This window comes from Macrosteles quadrilineatus, unplaced genomic scaffold (assembly GCF_028750875.1).
Source record: "Macrosteles quadrilineatus isolate MER2022 unplaced genomic scaffold, UCM_ALF_1.0 Scaffold_8__2_contigs__length_117827958, whole genome shotgun sequence".
In the NCBI taxonomy this organism is placed as follows: domain Eukaryota; kingdom Metazoa; phylum Arthropoda; class Insecta; order Hemiptera; family Cicadellidae; genus Macrosteles; species Macrosteles quadrilineatus.
Genome location: NW_026542601.1, coordinates 117,057,332 through 117,072,786, shown reverse-complemented (window position 1 = coordinate 117,072,786; position 15,455 = coordinate 117,057,332). Strand labels below are relative to the sequence as shown.

General features: G+C 34.0%; 1 protein-coding gene across 4 annotated transcripts in view; it reads left to right on the top strand.

Annotated features, from left to right (window-relative positions):
• LOC129000823 (ral guanine nucleotide dissociation stimulator-like 1) overlaps positions 1–15,455 on the top strand; it is a 126,147-nt gene that overhangs the window by 71,193 nt on the left and 39,499 nt on the right. Inside the window, exon 1 of one of the 4 annotated variants that reach the window (XM_054427852.1) lies at positions 11,518–11,672. The exons of the other annotated variants lie outside the window; for them this stretch is intronic. Within the exon in view, the coding sequence (XP_054283827.1) occupies positions 11,562–11,672 (111 nt within the window). The 5' untranslated portion in view covers positions 11,518–11,561. Of the gene's footprint in view, positions 1–11,517; positions 11,673–15,455 lie in introns of those variants that run through there. 4 annotated transcript variants of the gene reach the window in all.

The window sequence follows — 15,455 nt, the reverse complement described above, 5'->3', positions numbered from 1 at the left end:
AATTGGTAACATAACATAAGTTACCAACTTCATACTTTTAGTGGAAAAGATAGGACCCGTATTGGCATGTGTATCGATCCATTACACGTTTAGACTGCTCTAAAAACATAATTTCAAAGGGCGAAGGTATAATATCGGTTCTGGAGCGCGAGGGCTTTGTACCAATCATACTGCATTGCTAAACGGCGATTTATATTGTTCTTTCATGATATTACCTTGCCTTTTGTCTGCAATATCATCGGTAATTTATACGATCTAAAGTACTTGCTTGTATTGATATTGGTCGTGTTATAGTTGAGTTCCTGTTGTAAGAGATAGTATTGTATGTATATGAGTATTTTTGTGACCAAATTGTTGTGAGACTCGTATAGTCTGTACGCACTTTGTGTATTATTTGTCAAAAGTTTGACACTAGTAGGGTAAATTAATTTGAACAAGACGAATAATACTTTTAGTGGAGGGAACACAATAACATAATAACATAAGTACACACGTACACAAATACACAATACACAAGTTTTCACCTGAGAGCCTGATACAAACCTCCAGGACATTTCAAAGACATGAAGGTGTGTTAGGCAGGTTCATGATCTAACTCCATGTAGCCTATAATTTCAGCCAGATAAATTATGTTTGTTTCCATCCGAAGCAAATAGAAAGAAGATGTAAAGGGTTGTAGCTCCGAGAGTACATCTTGAACCTGGGACCGACGTCTCCAGATAAAATGGACATTCATAAACACCTCTTGTATGCTACTATACATTGTAGGAAACCCCTATTTTGTTTTTAACCTAAGAATGTAGTACAATGCAAAACAATTGGGCGATTTAAAAATCGTTTTGTTTGAAGCATTTCTGTGAGAGGGCTGTTATAGTAAGTTACAGATATCATACGTTTGACAGATTTAGTAATTCATGTCGCGTGTATGAAGAGTTGACCTGTGTCAGTTAGGTAATCCCTGTAATGTTCAGCATGTAACAAGTGAGTCACCGATCGAACCAACCCTCTACCACCCCATTGTGTACCGAGGCACCTCCCTTATCATATAAATGACTCATCATGGTGAATCATCTACTGTCGCGTGTATCTAATTGAACAAAGTCTGCTTTCAAGGGCGGGGTTCTGAGAAATAATACTCTTTCGGGTTTACCTGAAAATATTATGTTGAGAAAATAGGTGCGTTACGATGAAATTAAGTTGTATTTGAGAGATTTTGGTTTCTACAGTTTTTATCGACACATGTTTTTCGTGGTGAATATTTTTTGATGTAAAACAGGGGCTTGACAATAGAAACATAAACATGAAAAACTACAATGTTTAAACTTTTTTAATTTTTTCTCATGTGTGTATTAATATTTACACCTTCTTCAAAATTCCAACAGTAAAAGATAAAAAGTATCAAATTAATCACTCATATTCGTCCAATATCATCTTCAATCCGAGTCTTTAACCGTGGCCTACCAATAGAATTGAAAAATACTTTTAAACACTGAAATTAAATATAACTTAAAAAGTTAAATGCTTTAGAGCATTAAAAACGTTTAGCCTAATGTAGCTTCAAATTTGGAGATTAATTAACTAGAAAAAACGCTCGTCCAGATAGGAACATCGATTGTTTCTATGAAAGCCGTTCAACAAAATGTAACAGTTGTTTTGAAGCTGAGGACATTACTGTGATGTTAACCGTCCATTACACGTAATTACAGTTTCAAACGAGGCATTATACCAGCTGGGTTGAAAAATAACACGTTTAAACACTAGCCTAACACCATCGGCTAAGCGATTATAGCTTTGTTTAGTGTTAAACACTTTCAGTATATGGTTACTGAACCGGACAACCAAAGTTCGTTGCGCGGGGATTTAAAGCTAACGTTGTTTGATGAAAATTAAAATTTAATTGTGATGCGACAAAGTTTAAATAGTTTTATTTTTTACTTTTTGTAAATGTTTGCAGTTGAAAATAAGTTGTGTAGAGAGTTCAGGTTAGCCATAATTTATGGATACTACATCGCATTGTCGTTATACACTGTTTTATATATTTGTCATTCTTTTATAGATCTGCAAAACTCCATTTCGATTGGTTCCCCCTAAATATTTATTGGTGATATAGTCATATATCAATCATATATATTCACTTATACTCCACGTTTAAAGTCAAATTCAAATCAATTAACGTCATGTCGTGCAACACATTGACAATGTATGAGAACGTCAAAATTACTTTAAAACATAATTGCTTAGGAATAAATACAGTCCATTGATTTACAATTTCAATAACCTCGTTACATGCGTTTCAACAGTTTCTTAAGATCTACAGGTTCTAAACTTTTAAGGCGATGTAGTAACATATTGAACAGTCTTATTACTAGCCCAAAATAATTATCAATTGTGCTCTGATAATTTTATTGGTTTATCCTAAAATGATTATTTAATATCGTGTTATGATGATGACCTATTTTGTTTGTAGTAAAATAACACTTGATTTCAAGAGTTATAAGACTTTTAAGAACTAGCATTGAGATGTCTGTTAGCACTTTAATCTCTTAAAGTTTGCATTATAATGTAATATAATATTATTGTGTACCTAAATTTTAAAATATGTCATCACATCCATTTCACATTATTTATGTTCTGTATTGCGTCATAACGTGAATAACCTACTAGAAAACTAAGTAGGTCGCAAGAAGTCTTCAGTAATTTCTGACTCACAATAGACAGCTTACCCAAAGTGAAAAACTCCATGAAAACAATAGTGTATGACATCACGTAAACTAGTAAAACTGAGTGACGGACGCGCCATTGTATACTTACTGAACAATGGTGTTTAAATACTGCAGTAATTTACAAGAACATCTACAAACTTTAATGATGTTCGGGTATGAACCGATTTCAAAAGCGTTTGAATATATTTAATTAAATATTTAGCTGGCGTAGACACAAACAAAATGCATTTCCTTTACATTCTTTGAATATATTTAATTAAATATTTAGCTGGCGTAGACACAAACAAAATGCATTTCCTTTACATTCTTTTTTATCATTACACACAGAAAACAATAATGTTAATAAAATTTTATTATTCTTTGCAAAATATACTGTAATAAAACAACAAAGGTTAATGGCAGATACATTAGTAATACTGCAATTAAGGTCAAATTTAGATCTTTTAATTTGTAATAACATAACAACTTATGAGTTTATAAAATGTCTGTTTGAAAAAAATGTTGTCAAGAACTATTTTTAATAATTATGTTCATACTATTGATTTATTATTATTTATTTAACCAAGTGTTTTCCAAACCATCCTAGCGACTCAATTTTATTTCCGGAACGCAACTGGGAAAGTTTAACATAAACTTGAGTGGAGGATGAGTGTAGAATGTTGTGAGATGATCAGTGAAGTTTTGTTACTCCTTGCGATCAGAAGTTGTTTCTAAGCACAATGATCAAGAGTATCGAACCAACAAAACGTTCCTAGAATTATCACAACCTGCAACTGTTTTTATTGTCTGGCGAGCACTATACTGTACTTAGCTACAATACTATTCAAGCCGTACAATAGATTGCTACTATCTCACCCTACCAGTAATTTTATCTTCCCTGGTTGCGCCTATTGGCCCAGTAATTCCGCAAGATTCCTGGGATGCTGGACATCCTCTGTATGTCCTGGGAGTCTTCCGTGTTGTTCTCTTCGCTTCTCACGGTACGGCGTTTCGTCAGTTTGCTCCACATATTGCAACATTTCCCCATACACTTTGGTTCTTTCATTATGTGAAACGTATGAGGCAAGAACTGTATTTGGTCCTTGTGTTTGGTGCAGAGGAAAAGTTATTGAATGGTTAAAGTTTGTTGAATCGTAGACATCGTGAATACACCTCAGGGTAAAATTAAATTCAATTTTCTTCCTTAATAACTCCACTCTGTGAATACAATTTTTATCTTGTAAAATTATTTCACCAATATGTTGACCAATTTATGATCAATAAAATATGTATACCCTGGGTAAATTATTTAACAAATTGTATTCATCAATAAACCAAACTTATAATTTGAAAATATTACAAATCCAATGTGCTAAAGTATCCGATTAAATAAGCATTAGATCCATTCAACTCTCTGAAGAATTAAATTAGGTCTTGTGTTTGAAATAAGCTAGTTTAGAACAAAATGCTTTCACATAAGATACTTTTGTACAGGAGAAATTATAATGCAAAATTGCATTTCATTTAAACATTCGTTGGGAGACACAGTGCACAAGAATAATTCCATTATATGATTTTACATTCCACATTCAAGTATGTAGCATAATTGCAGAAAGAATCCTTTTCCGTTTTCAATGAATAAACTCCATCGTTTATTTGAAAGCTGGAACTGCAGTGTAATTAAAAGTTTTTTCTTTCATCGGTTGAATAGGCTACCTTACAAAACAAGTTGAACCAAAGCCACTTTTAAAGTCATTCAATTTTATTGTACGTTTAATTGCTTCAGACTGTTTGAATTTAATGTTGATTATAAAACACCACTCCATATTTATTTGTTCTGGATTCTTTACAGTTATACGCTGCAATTGTATAAACCAGAGAATCAGTGATCATGATAAAATAGCACCCGGCATACTGGATTTTTAGTTATTAATGGTAGTTCACTGCTATGTTTACAGTAGGTATACATATATTTATACTAGCTGTACCCGCGGGCTTTGCCCCGTTTAACTTCATAAGTATTCGCATGGCTCATTCACGTCCTGGCTGAAGTTCGTTCGCTACGCTCACTCACCTTTAGGTTGGAGCTCGTTCGCTGCGCTCACTTGCCTTCAGGTTAGCTCGTTCGCTACGCTACCTCGCCTCCAGGTTAAAGTTCGTTCGCTACGCTCACTCACCTTTTGGTTAGAAATTAGCTGTTGTCATAAATTTAAAAAAAATAATAGTGCTGCACCCTGTTGGTAATCCTTGTAACTTTTATGCTATTGAACATCATAGTACAGAACCAACTTGTTTAATTGAAACAGCTGTTAAGATTCATTAATTCCTTTTAAATATGAAAAATCATAAGATTAACATGGGGAACTACAGAGCCACTGGGGCGGAGCCCGAACGGGTTTTTGAGATAAGAATATGCTTTAATGTTAATCGGGAATGTGAGCTATCATCATGCCAAATTTCAGCCCAATCCGTCCAGTAGTTTATGCGTGATTGAGCAACAAACACACACACAAACTCACAAACTTTCAGATTTATAATATTAGTAAGATATGTGTCTGTTAGCACGATAACTCAAGCAAAAATGGTCCGATTTAGATTAAATTTGGTATAAACGCGTAAACCTACTTTTATTCGAACGAGTTCGTCAACCACATGATTTATGGGAACAGGGTTTATGGGGTAAAAATGGGGTTTTCTCATTTTCTCCCTGAAAACATAAAATTTAACATTTCTTTCCGAACCATTTTGTAGACCTCAAAAAAAAAATAATTTAGTAATATTAAAGCATTGTTTTGTGCCTAACGGTTACGGAGAAATTCCAAAAAAGTGTTAATTTAAATCATGTTATTATTATGGAGAAAAATAAACTGTTGTAGCTTGCTTGTCTATGGGCATATTTTAATTACATTTTGAAATTACTACTATCAATATTTTACCAAAAATGCCTATTTACTTCCCTGTAGCAAACCTAAGTACTCATTAAAATTAATGATAATGAAATTGGAAATAAATCTGTAAATTTTAAGGGAATAGTTTAGTGGAATTCCAGCCAGGTAGATGTAAATTCGCTTAGTCTGCAGGTTTGCTGCGGCGGGGGTATTTTTGTATTTTCACAAGAACATTATATTAGCATTGACTATATAACACTAGTGTATATAGTGTATATAGTAGTGTTATATAGTCAATGATATTAGCCGGCCGATGTATGCAGATACCATTTAAATCGCCATACATCCATTACATCCATGTGTAATTTAAGTAGTTTTGATGGTCCTGCCTTTGAAAGCTAGTTGGCTAATCGGTATGTCCTTTAAGTTCCTCATACTCTTATGGTAGACTTTGGAAGTCTGATACTGTAGAAGTGTGATGCTACTAAACAAAGATAATTCGATAATGTGATAAAATTCATTTTTAACTAGTAAAGCCGCCCCTGTACGCTTCTTTTTGATTTTGTTGGCTTAAGAAGTTTATTACACTAATGAATAACAAATACTTCCATAAATTTGAGCTCTAGTTGTTCCCGGATACAGCAATAAAAAAATCTAAGTCATTGTCAGCTGTTTTATGGCGAATACTGGTTGATGGAATTCCCTTTGGTTTTTTTTTATCTGTTACATGTAATTGAGTAAAATTGCTTTGAAAAATTCTCCCGACTCCAGTAAAAAGCCTTTTATTAACTGGCCAACATGTTCGATAACTTGTGAATAAATCGTTTGTGATTTACTTTTACCGGTGTTTCTACTCGTACAGTCGATGGTTGAGGCAGTAAAATGCTGTTAAGGTTAAAAGGGTGTATGTTTCGATATGCTTTTCTACTGTAACATGTGTTTGTTGAGCTTTTAATCTTTATTGCTTCACGGTATCACAATGCTGTTCTGCTGTTAAAGGTCACGTTTGAAAGATTTAATTTATCTGAGATTGATTTATTAACTTGCTTATCTAATTTCAAATTGTTTGGGAACAATATCCCTCACTTCCAACTCTGTATTCTGTAAATGAAGCTCGATCTAACGTTATTCTGTTTTATAACACACATTTACCTATGATTAAGGTTTTTATAATTCTATTTGCAAGGGTTAGTATCATCGTCATAATCTATATCAATTATTTACCACACCTTTCCCAGTTTATTTGTCGCTTTTAGTTTAGTTTCGCCATATTGGGTTGTAAGTTCTATGCTTGAATATAATCAAATTAATTGTTTGTTGCAGGTAATTATCCTCATCCTGAAACGGTTTAGTAAGTAAATATTACAAATATTACCAATTAAATTTAAATTTAGTAACCGTAGAATTAGTAGGAGTTCGTAAATAGAGATGGCAAGCGCTACATCAAACATCTTTAAATGAAAATGCATTTGCACCTATGAGTGGAACGTATCCCGTCAACCGGCAAAGACGAATTAATATTCTATGGTACGATAATAACCTGTACTGATAAATTGTAAGGGACAAAAACGGGATGCGGCCCCAAGACATCGCTGCAATACAGTCATACGAGTGGATTCTGTCACTGACCTCCAAATTTTGTTTAGGGATTTTTGACCTACATCACATTCTTTCAAGCCTCCAAATATTCTGCACAAAATGTTTGTACAACAGAAAAATTAATCACTCAATTAGTTCTAATACCGTTAGACATGCGTTTATACGAGTTTTAATCTTTCTTCGCGTCTTCGGTGGAGCACAGGTCCTCCCACAGCGCGGCAGGTGGCCATAAAGGCGGGAGAGGGTGAGATACTGGCGGGAGATGAAGGGAAGTATCAGATGTTCCCCTCACACATCACCGACCTCACGACAGACCACCATGCTGAACTCTGGTTATCCTGTATGTGAAGTACAATGTATAGCTGGGTATCTGAGTGGTTATAGTGCTATAGCTTTCTAAGGTTGTCGATTCGATCCTGAGAAAAGGCAAACATTATTTGATGGTGAAAAACTGGACCCGGCTATCCTTGATCGATGGGCTTTCAACAAAACTATACAGATCAACTCACTCAATTCTACACTCATCCTTCACTCGTATTTGGGTTGAAATAAGAGTTGCTTCCCTATCTCAATTAGTAATAAATGGTGATATATAATTAAAGAATTGTTTTTGCCTAAAAATTTCACACCTCACTAGTCACTAATTTAAATCCAAGATATGGTTTGATAAGTTGAAGGCAGACCTCTAAAACAGCGTAAACATCAGTTTCCACCTTAGTCCATCATAAAGGACTTGAATACAGTATACCTTTTAAAATCCATGTATTGTATAATCTATACATTTAATGAACAACGCTATTTGCAGCTTTAGCATTCTATACAACAGTTTGAATCCCCTCTGATCCATAAGCTGTATATTCTAAAATAAAAAATCCCTTTTTCATACGGGCTTTTGCACGTTATCTCTAAAAGTCAGGCTCCACCCGATTTTCATGAGCCCACACAACTGCATTCATATGGCCCTGGGGTAGTAGAAATGTGTCTCTAATTCGCCAAACTCAAATGTTTTCTTCTTATCTCTACATATCTTTAGTTTCATGCATTTCAGTAACTCTATTTCCCGATTTTCTTATTCAATTTGGTTTGAATCCTGTTTGATGTAGGAAAATAAATTCCACCTGACATTTGTTTATGTCCCCAACGAGTTCTGCCCACGTTCACTTTCGTTATCAATAAAGGTCAGTTGACACAGTTTATTTGTAAGCTGTTTCTGATAACATTTTTATGTTAAACAACGAAATTCGTTGAACGTACTAAACACCTAAACAGGTTCAAAATTGTTTAATGCGATGGATAGAATAGACAACATTTAATCAATTAAAATGATCATAGCTATAAAATATTAATGCTCTATCTGTTAAGAATATATATTGTAGAATAACGTCAATGATTTTAGCCGTTATTTAATTCAATGACCTAACTCCCAGTATGGGGAGTGCCTGCATTTTAGTGGCAGCAAAACGGCTACGTCTATGCCCAGCGGGTTTGCATTTTACTCCTATTTCATAAATAACTAACCAACGGTGTCAATTTGTTTTTTTATGTAGTATATTTTATTTATTTGTTTGGTAATTAACTGTTAGTAACCCTTTACCACAACATATTAGTAAATTAACAAATTAATAAAGATAACCTGGTAATTTTACTGTGAAATTTTTATTTCCTAGAACCCACTTTTCAGTGGCATTGTATTTTACTTGTTACTTGATTGGATTATAATAATTCTGGGGTCTGATAACGTTGGGTGGCGTTTTTTAATGATTCTTTGGACTCTGTTAGTTAAAAGTTATTTAAATAACGCATTGCTAGTATTATGTTACAACAATGTGTTGGTACAACGGTTGAGGTAATTGTTGTGATTGCGGTAATCAGCTGTTGTCATTTGGCGGTGGCGGCAGTCGTACCAACCGCGTACCTTTGACGCGAAATTTCCCTGCACTCTGTGTTCTCATACCTCAAACAAATGTTTATCGGAACAAATAAATATAAGGACATGGATGAATGGTTATAAAAATCGTCCTTTCACACGTACCTAATTTTGTATTTTACAAACTATAGGCTAATACACACAAACGTGGTTACCTACATACCTTTTCATTACTAAGGAATTTATATTATTATATTTTGTGTTACTGGATATATCGGAAGTTAGTTTTAACAGTTTTAAATAATAAAGAAGGTAATGGATGCCAAACGGCCATCTAAATTATCGGTAAGTTCAGTCTGAATCTGAGGACAGTTTTAGCACTCCAATAAATTAGTTTAGATTATTGTTTTGTTTTTATTCATAAGCCATCTTGATAAAATTAGCTTAAAATCATTATTTTGATATCAATTTATTCTATCTGTAGCCTACAGTGAAATTAGGGTAACCACGAAAAGCATGGCTTATGATGTACATCACAATTGAATTTGTATCCAAAACCAACAGTCGAAGGACACTGATTTAGTTCCTGAACAAATTTAAACATACATTATAACGAATTCAAATGTGACATGATTGGATAAACCCTAAGCGATGGCTACTTTAACAATTACCTTTTCTGATATAATACCGGGTGTTTCAAAACGAAGTGGGTTTTAACGCTTTATAACTTTTATACTATTAAACTTACCACCAAAAAATACGCATCATATGTCTCCAACTTTTTTTCACCACTAGAAATTCGGAGGTTGCTTGACGTTTTTGCAAATAACTTTTAAATGGTGAGGAAATCGACCAAAGTGGAAGGTAATATTCCGAAAGAGAATAAAATTGCCGACAATCTACTATTATGCATTTTTTGAAAATATTCAAGAAAGGTACCAAAAGTTGCCTCAAAAATGAAAAAATTGAAAATCCCCGTCTTCAATGTAGACAATAAACATAGCAAACATTAAATTTCACACTTTTTTTATTTTAAGCCAAATTTAGGCTACATTTATTGAGTATTTTCATGAATTGCATAGTAGTAGATTGTAGGAAATTTTATTCCTAACCTCGGAATACTACCTTCCACTTTGGTCGATTTCCTCACCATTTAAAAGTTATTTGCAAAAACGTCAAGCAACCTCCGAATTTCTAGTGGTGAAAAAAAGTTGGAGATTACTTTTTAACTTTGTACAATTAAATCTACAGTTCTGCTGGATCAATTTTGTTAAATGATGTGTCTTTGGAAGGCATAAACTCTTTGAGCTGCTTTTTCATTTGATGCATATTTTATGGCGGTAAGTTTAATAGTATAAAAGTTATAAAGCGTTAAAACCCAGCTATTCATTTTGAAACACCCGGTAGTATACAAGAGGTAGTTTATAAAGCATTATCGAGGTCGTACCGCTGTCGACGAGTAAACAGGCAAAGTGCGGGTGATTATTTGTCCTACGAAAGTAAATAAACACCATAGAGTGCGCTTTATTTACTCTAAGCAACTAAATTCACATTTTCAATCAAACTTCGTCACAATGTTAGCTTTTAGACAGTTTACGGAGATTTCTCTTCTACAGTAGACCCATGTAATATTTTTGTTTGATAGAACACATGATATTCCAGATGGATTTAAAATGCAAATGGTGCTGGTGGAACGAACCATAGACAAATGCGCATTTCTGGAATGGGTTAGCATTCAAATCTGAAGTTGACTGTTTCGAATCCAATTGTGTCCGATAGTGAACCCAGATGACATTCGTTGGACTTGTAATCCTACTAATATTATAAATGAGAAAGTTTGGATGTATGTATATTTGTGACAAGTAAAAGCGAAAAATACTGGTCGGATTGGGCTGAAATTTGGTATGATGATAGCTCACATTCCCGATTAACATATAGAAGCATTCATACCTCAAAAGTACTTTCGGGCTTCGCCCCAGTGGCTCTGGAGTTTCCCATGTTAACCTTATGAGTAATCATATTTAAAAGGAATAAAAGAATTTTGTCAGCTGTTTCAACTACTGTACACTAGTTGGTTCTATGATATTGAATAGCATTAAAAAGTTACAAGGAATACCAACAGGGTGTCGTATTATTATTTTTTTACATTTATGACAACATCTATCATATTAAGGCCATACAGGTTAAATTTTGTAAAAAACTCCAATTGAAAATAAAAATAAAAAATTCTTCATTTATACAGGCAAAGTATACAGGCCAATGGCGTGGTTTAACCCAAATAACATCGGTGGATATACCAGCTGACGACTGTTTGACACATATGTTTATCACCAGTTACCTCACACAGGTGATGTGCCGGTTATCACTACGCAACATAGCGATTAGTGATAGTGACTCAAGGTCGTGTCAGAGTCACTGTCAGGGAGGAGTCATGATGACTCATCGCCGAGACCGACACCAGTAGAGTGTGCGCCGCGGTGCAGGATGGTATCCTAGTGGTCAGTGATGGGTTCTGTGTTCTACGTGGAGGATCTGTTCGCTCCAGAGGACCTAGGCGAGTTGGTACATTGTCCTTACTGCGGATCTGGGCCTTGCTACTGTTGTCCTGGCGGAGAGGTAAATAATTGTGAGGTTTAGAGGTTATGTTAGCTAATGTTTCCTCAGTAAATGGAGTTTCTTATGCTGTGAATGGTTGCAATATGGTTAATGGTTAATCACTGCTTAGGTTATTTGAGTGTCAATCGAATACACGGAAACGGAACGGCTTCAGGTTAAACAACAAGTAAAACTGCATACAGTGGAAATAAACTTAAATACATGTCGTAATACTCTTTGAAATACTTACTTTGACCTTGAAAAGTTCATCTTTGTAGTTGGATTTATCATAAATCAAGTAAGATTATAACTAGATGCACGTCAATTACTTGTAAATGTTTTGCACGATACATACAGTAGACTTGCATAAATATATGTTTTTATGTAGAAACATGCATAAGGTGAGGTTTACCAATAGCATTACCAGTACAGTAGTTTTAGTAGGTCTATTGACTACAAACCATAAGTGATTGACATTAAAAGCTGCTTTGACAACCTCACGTTTAGCTCGAATGATTAGATGCCCTAATCGGTCATGGGACGGTTTGGTTCGCATATTTCACGCATTTGAAAAACAATCGTAATGTTTCCTATAAATCCTAGTGCTGTTAACACTTTTCCATTGCGGTAAGTGTTTCACATAGCATAATAAGTGTGTTCGATTTTTCATATAAACTTTCACAAGCTTAGACACGGGGAAAACAAGATTGGTGACAGTCTTTTTACCTAAAGAATAATACATTTTTTAGCAAGGTTAAGTTGGGTATTTACATGAGAGGAAGGGGGGTATATAATAAAAGTAGGACCTACTAAAACGCGTATAATTTAGAAAAATCTTACATTATAATTTTTATTGTTCCTAATTATTGAGTGATCAGTTAATTAGTTATTATAGCCTGATCAGTTTGTCTTGGTCAGTCCTAAAACTGACCACTTATTATTTTAAACTACGCACCAGACTTGGCGTCATGGCTTTTTGATGGTTCTAAACTGGACCCAGTTATCCTTGATCATTGAACCTTTAGCGGTCCTTGATAAATAGTTAGCTTAAATAGCTGTTCTCGGTTAAAATTTGCACAAGAAACCTCATCCTGCACTCATCTTTCATTCATATTGGGAACGCGGGTTCAAATATGCTTTTGGTGTCCTTTTAACCGAGCTGAAATAGTTATGGTGATTACACTAGTGTATCCGTTGCACGAAATCGAGAAATTCTCAAGTAATAAAGGAGTTAATTCTAACAAATAACTCTAACAATATTTGTTTATTGATTTTTAAATTCCACTTATTTAGTACATTCTGGATGTTCTCACACTGTTAACACAAATTTCAAATGAGTGCTTTAAAATTACACAAAAAACATTACAATCGGTTAAAAACTCTAGAGGGAGTTCTGTTTAGAAAATAACCCCTTTCAAATTAACTATGCATTGAATTTATATTGATTAACTTAAATAACTCCAGTGCACCTCTCTTCAGTTCTTAGTGTGAACAAGTAAGCTATATAATTTGGGACCAACAATTAACTTCTTCCCGATTTTTTAAATATCCAGCAACAAATAGTTTTAGTATGACAAGATAGTGAATTCTCTGTGTATTCGTTGTTTTATTAAAATTATTAAATTCCATAACAACACTAATCGTAAGGGACATTTGAATCTTAGGGAAAATGTTTCTCTTGTAATGTTTTGCGATAACTCCCTCACTTTAAACTCGATCTAACCCCAAAACCATCTTACTAGACCAAACCTTTTGGGGGACTGTCACCAACCTAGATAACACATAAGATAGAAGACAGTCGAAAATTTAACTGTAAAACAGTTTTAAATTCATCCTGTTCGAAACCAAGTTAGGTGTGTACCCAACCTAGCCTAGACCATGTTTGTAACAATGTAGTAACGCCCTACAGAGGTCGTGGGTTATTGTTGTTCCTGCCACATTGTTATTGTTATTGTTGCTGTGGAGGTTGACAAAGGAATACTCATTACACGGTTCGTTATTGTTATATTGTCCTGTGATACCCGTGTAAATGAATAGAATGTTGAAATAAATTACGTACTAACTTTACCGTATAAAGGGTTGGTTTGGTCTTTTCAAGAATATGAGATAATCTTATTACAGTACACTGATGAAAGTAAATAACATTTATTTGGTGCATTTTCTGTAATGGGAGGTTTGGACTTTTTTACATACAGTATTATACAATTCAAGGCTCAAAGAATGCAGTAAGTATACTTTTCTGATTATTTAATACCGTAAGTTTGTTTAATAAGGTTATATTTCTGTGTTTAGTTTTGGGATTTGTACACATAGCCTTTATGGAGAACCCGATCGCTCTTTGTAGTAAAATGTGTTTACTTCAGTGTTAAACATCAAGACTTTTAATTTATCTCCTATATTATTTGAATGAGTTAATCTGTAGCGTCGTGTATAAATAGTGTAATCTTTCTTAGTTTTTTATGTTCCATCCCATCACCTAAATAGCAAAGTCTAAAAGTATAAACATTTCACAAGCAGTTTTCTGATAGTGTTCTAAAATCGGAATTCTGTTTTGTTGTTCACTTCGTGTTCGGTTAAGTTTGAGCTAGCTGAAGGGACATTATTATTTTCTTTCGTGGTATAGATCTTCTTCTAGTACTTAGTTTTGGTCTTCTAGTATAGTTTCATTGATCATATCCCTGATTCATTAAATTCTAACTGTTTAAGGCCAGGTATAAACCTTAATCAATCTCCTCATATCGATTCTCTTATGAATTCAGAATATTTAAATTTTGGATTTTTCTCCTGTCTAAATGCTACAGTGCTTTTTTATACAGTGTATATGTTGGTGAACAAATTGGAAAAAAGTGGTACCTATGCATCAAAACTCACATTACGCATACTGAACTGAATGATGAATAAAATTGCCCTTAGCTGGTCCTTACAGATGACTAATACATAAGGCAGTATGCTTGATTTCCATAGATATGAATAACATGACTTTTTATATATTTTGATATCTTTACTGTAGAACTTAAAAGATTTACTCTGGGATTCTGTGATATATCTGTACACTAATTTCCACGACCGTCTGTCGAGATGGATAAAGTTGCCGGGAGATAAAGCCTTATATTTCCCCTGCGACGGACATTTTTACTTCCCTCTCTAAGTATTGAAGATGATTCCGCCTCAGGGAAATGCAACGATTCTGAGACTGTTTTTTATGTGAAGAACCTTATAATATTAGTATATAAACATGTTATTGGATATGAATAGCAAGTTATTGCATGTGAATATCCGAAGTTTTATTATCTTTTCAAATAGGATGGTTGCTAATCATGTAATAAATTTCTGAATCCAACTTTCCGAATGTGAATAAATGGTAGATACCTAAAATTGTAAGAGTTAGTAGGAGAATTGAACAACCAACAAGTTTTTCTCTTGACATTTCAACCAGGAGTTAAGCTCATAGCATGATCAACCCAATAGACATTTCGTACTGAAACATGTCTTTACTCTGGTATGTTAAGTTTCAATGGCTACAAACCCGTTAATATGTTAGTTTAAACCGTTAACAGTTAAAAAATGCTCCTATAATCTTGATAGCTCATTTTTTGGTCTGTAAAATAGTCTTTATTTGTTTGGGAGGTTATTTTTTTGGAAATTGATTGTTGTACTATGTAACAATAAATACTAGAGATCGTCCAGTGGTCGAAAACTCGACCAAAAATATGTAATGTACAGACTTCTCTATTTTACCCTACCCTGTAAATAAAACATGTGATTGGAATTCCTTCCATTTGTTTGATTTTCTGTTTGGTATTA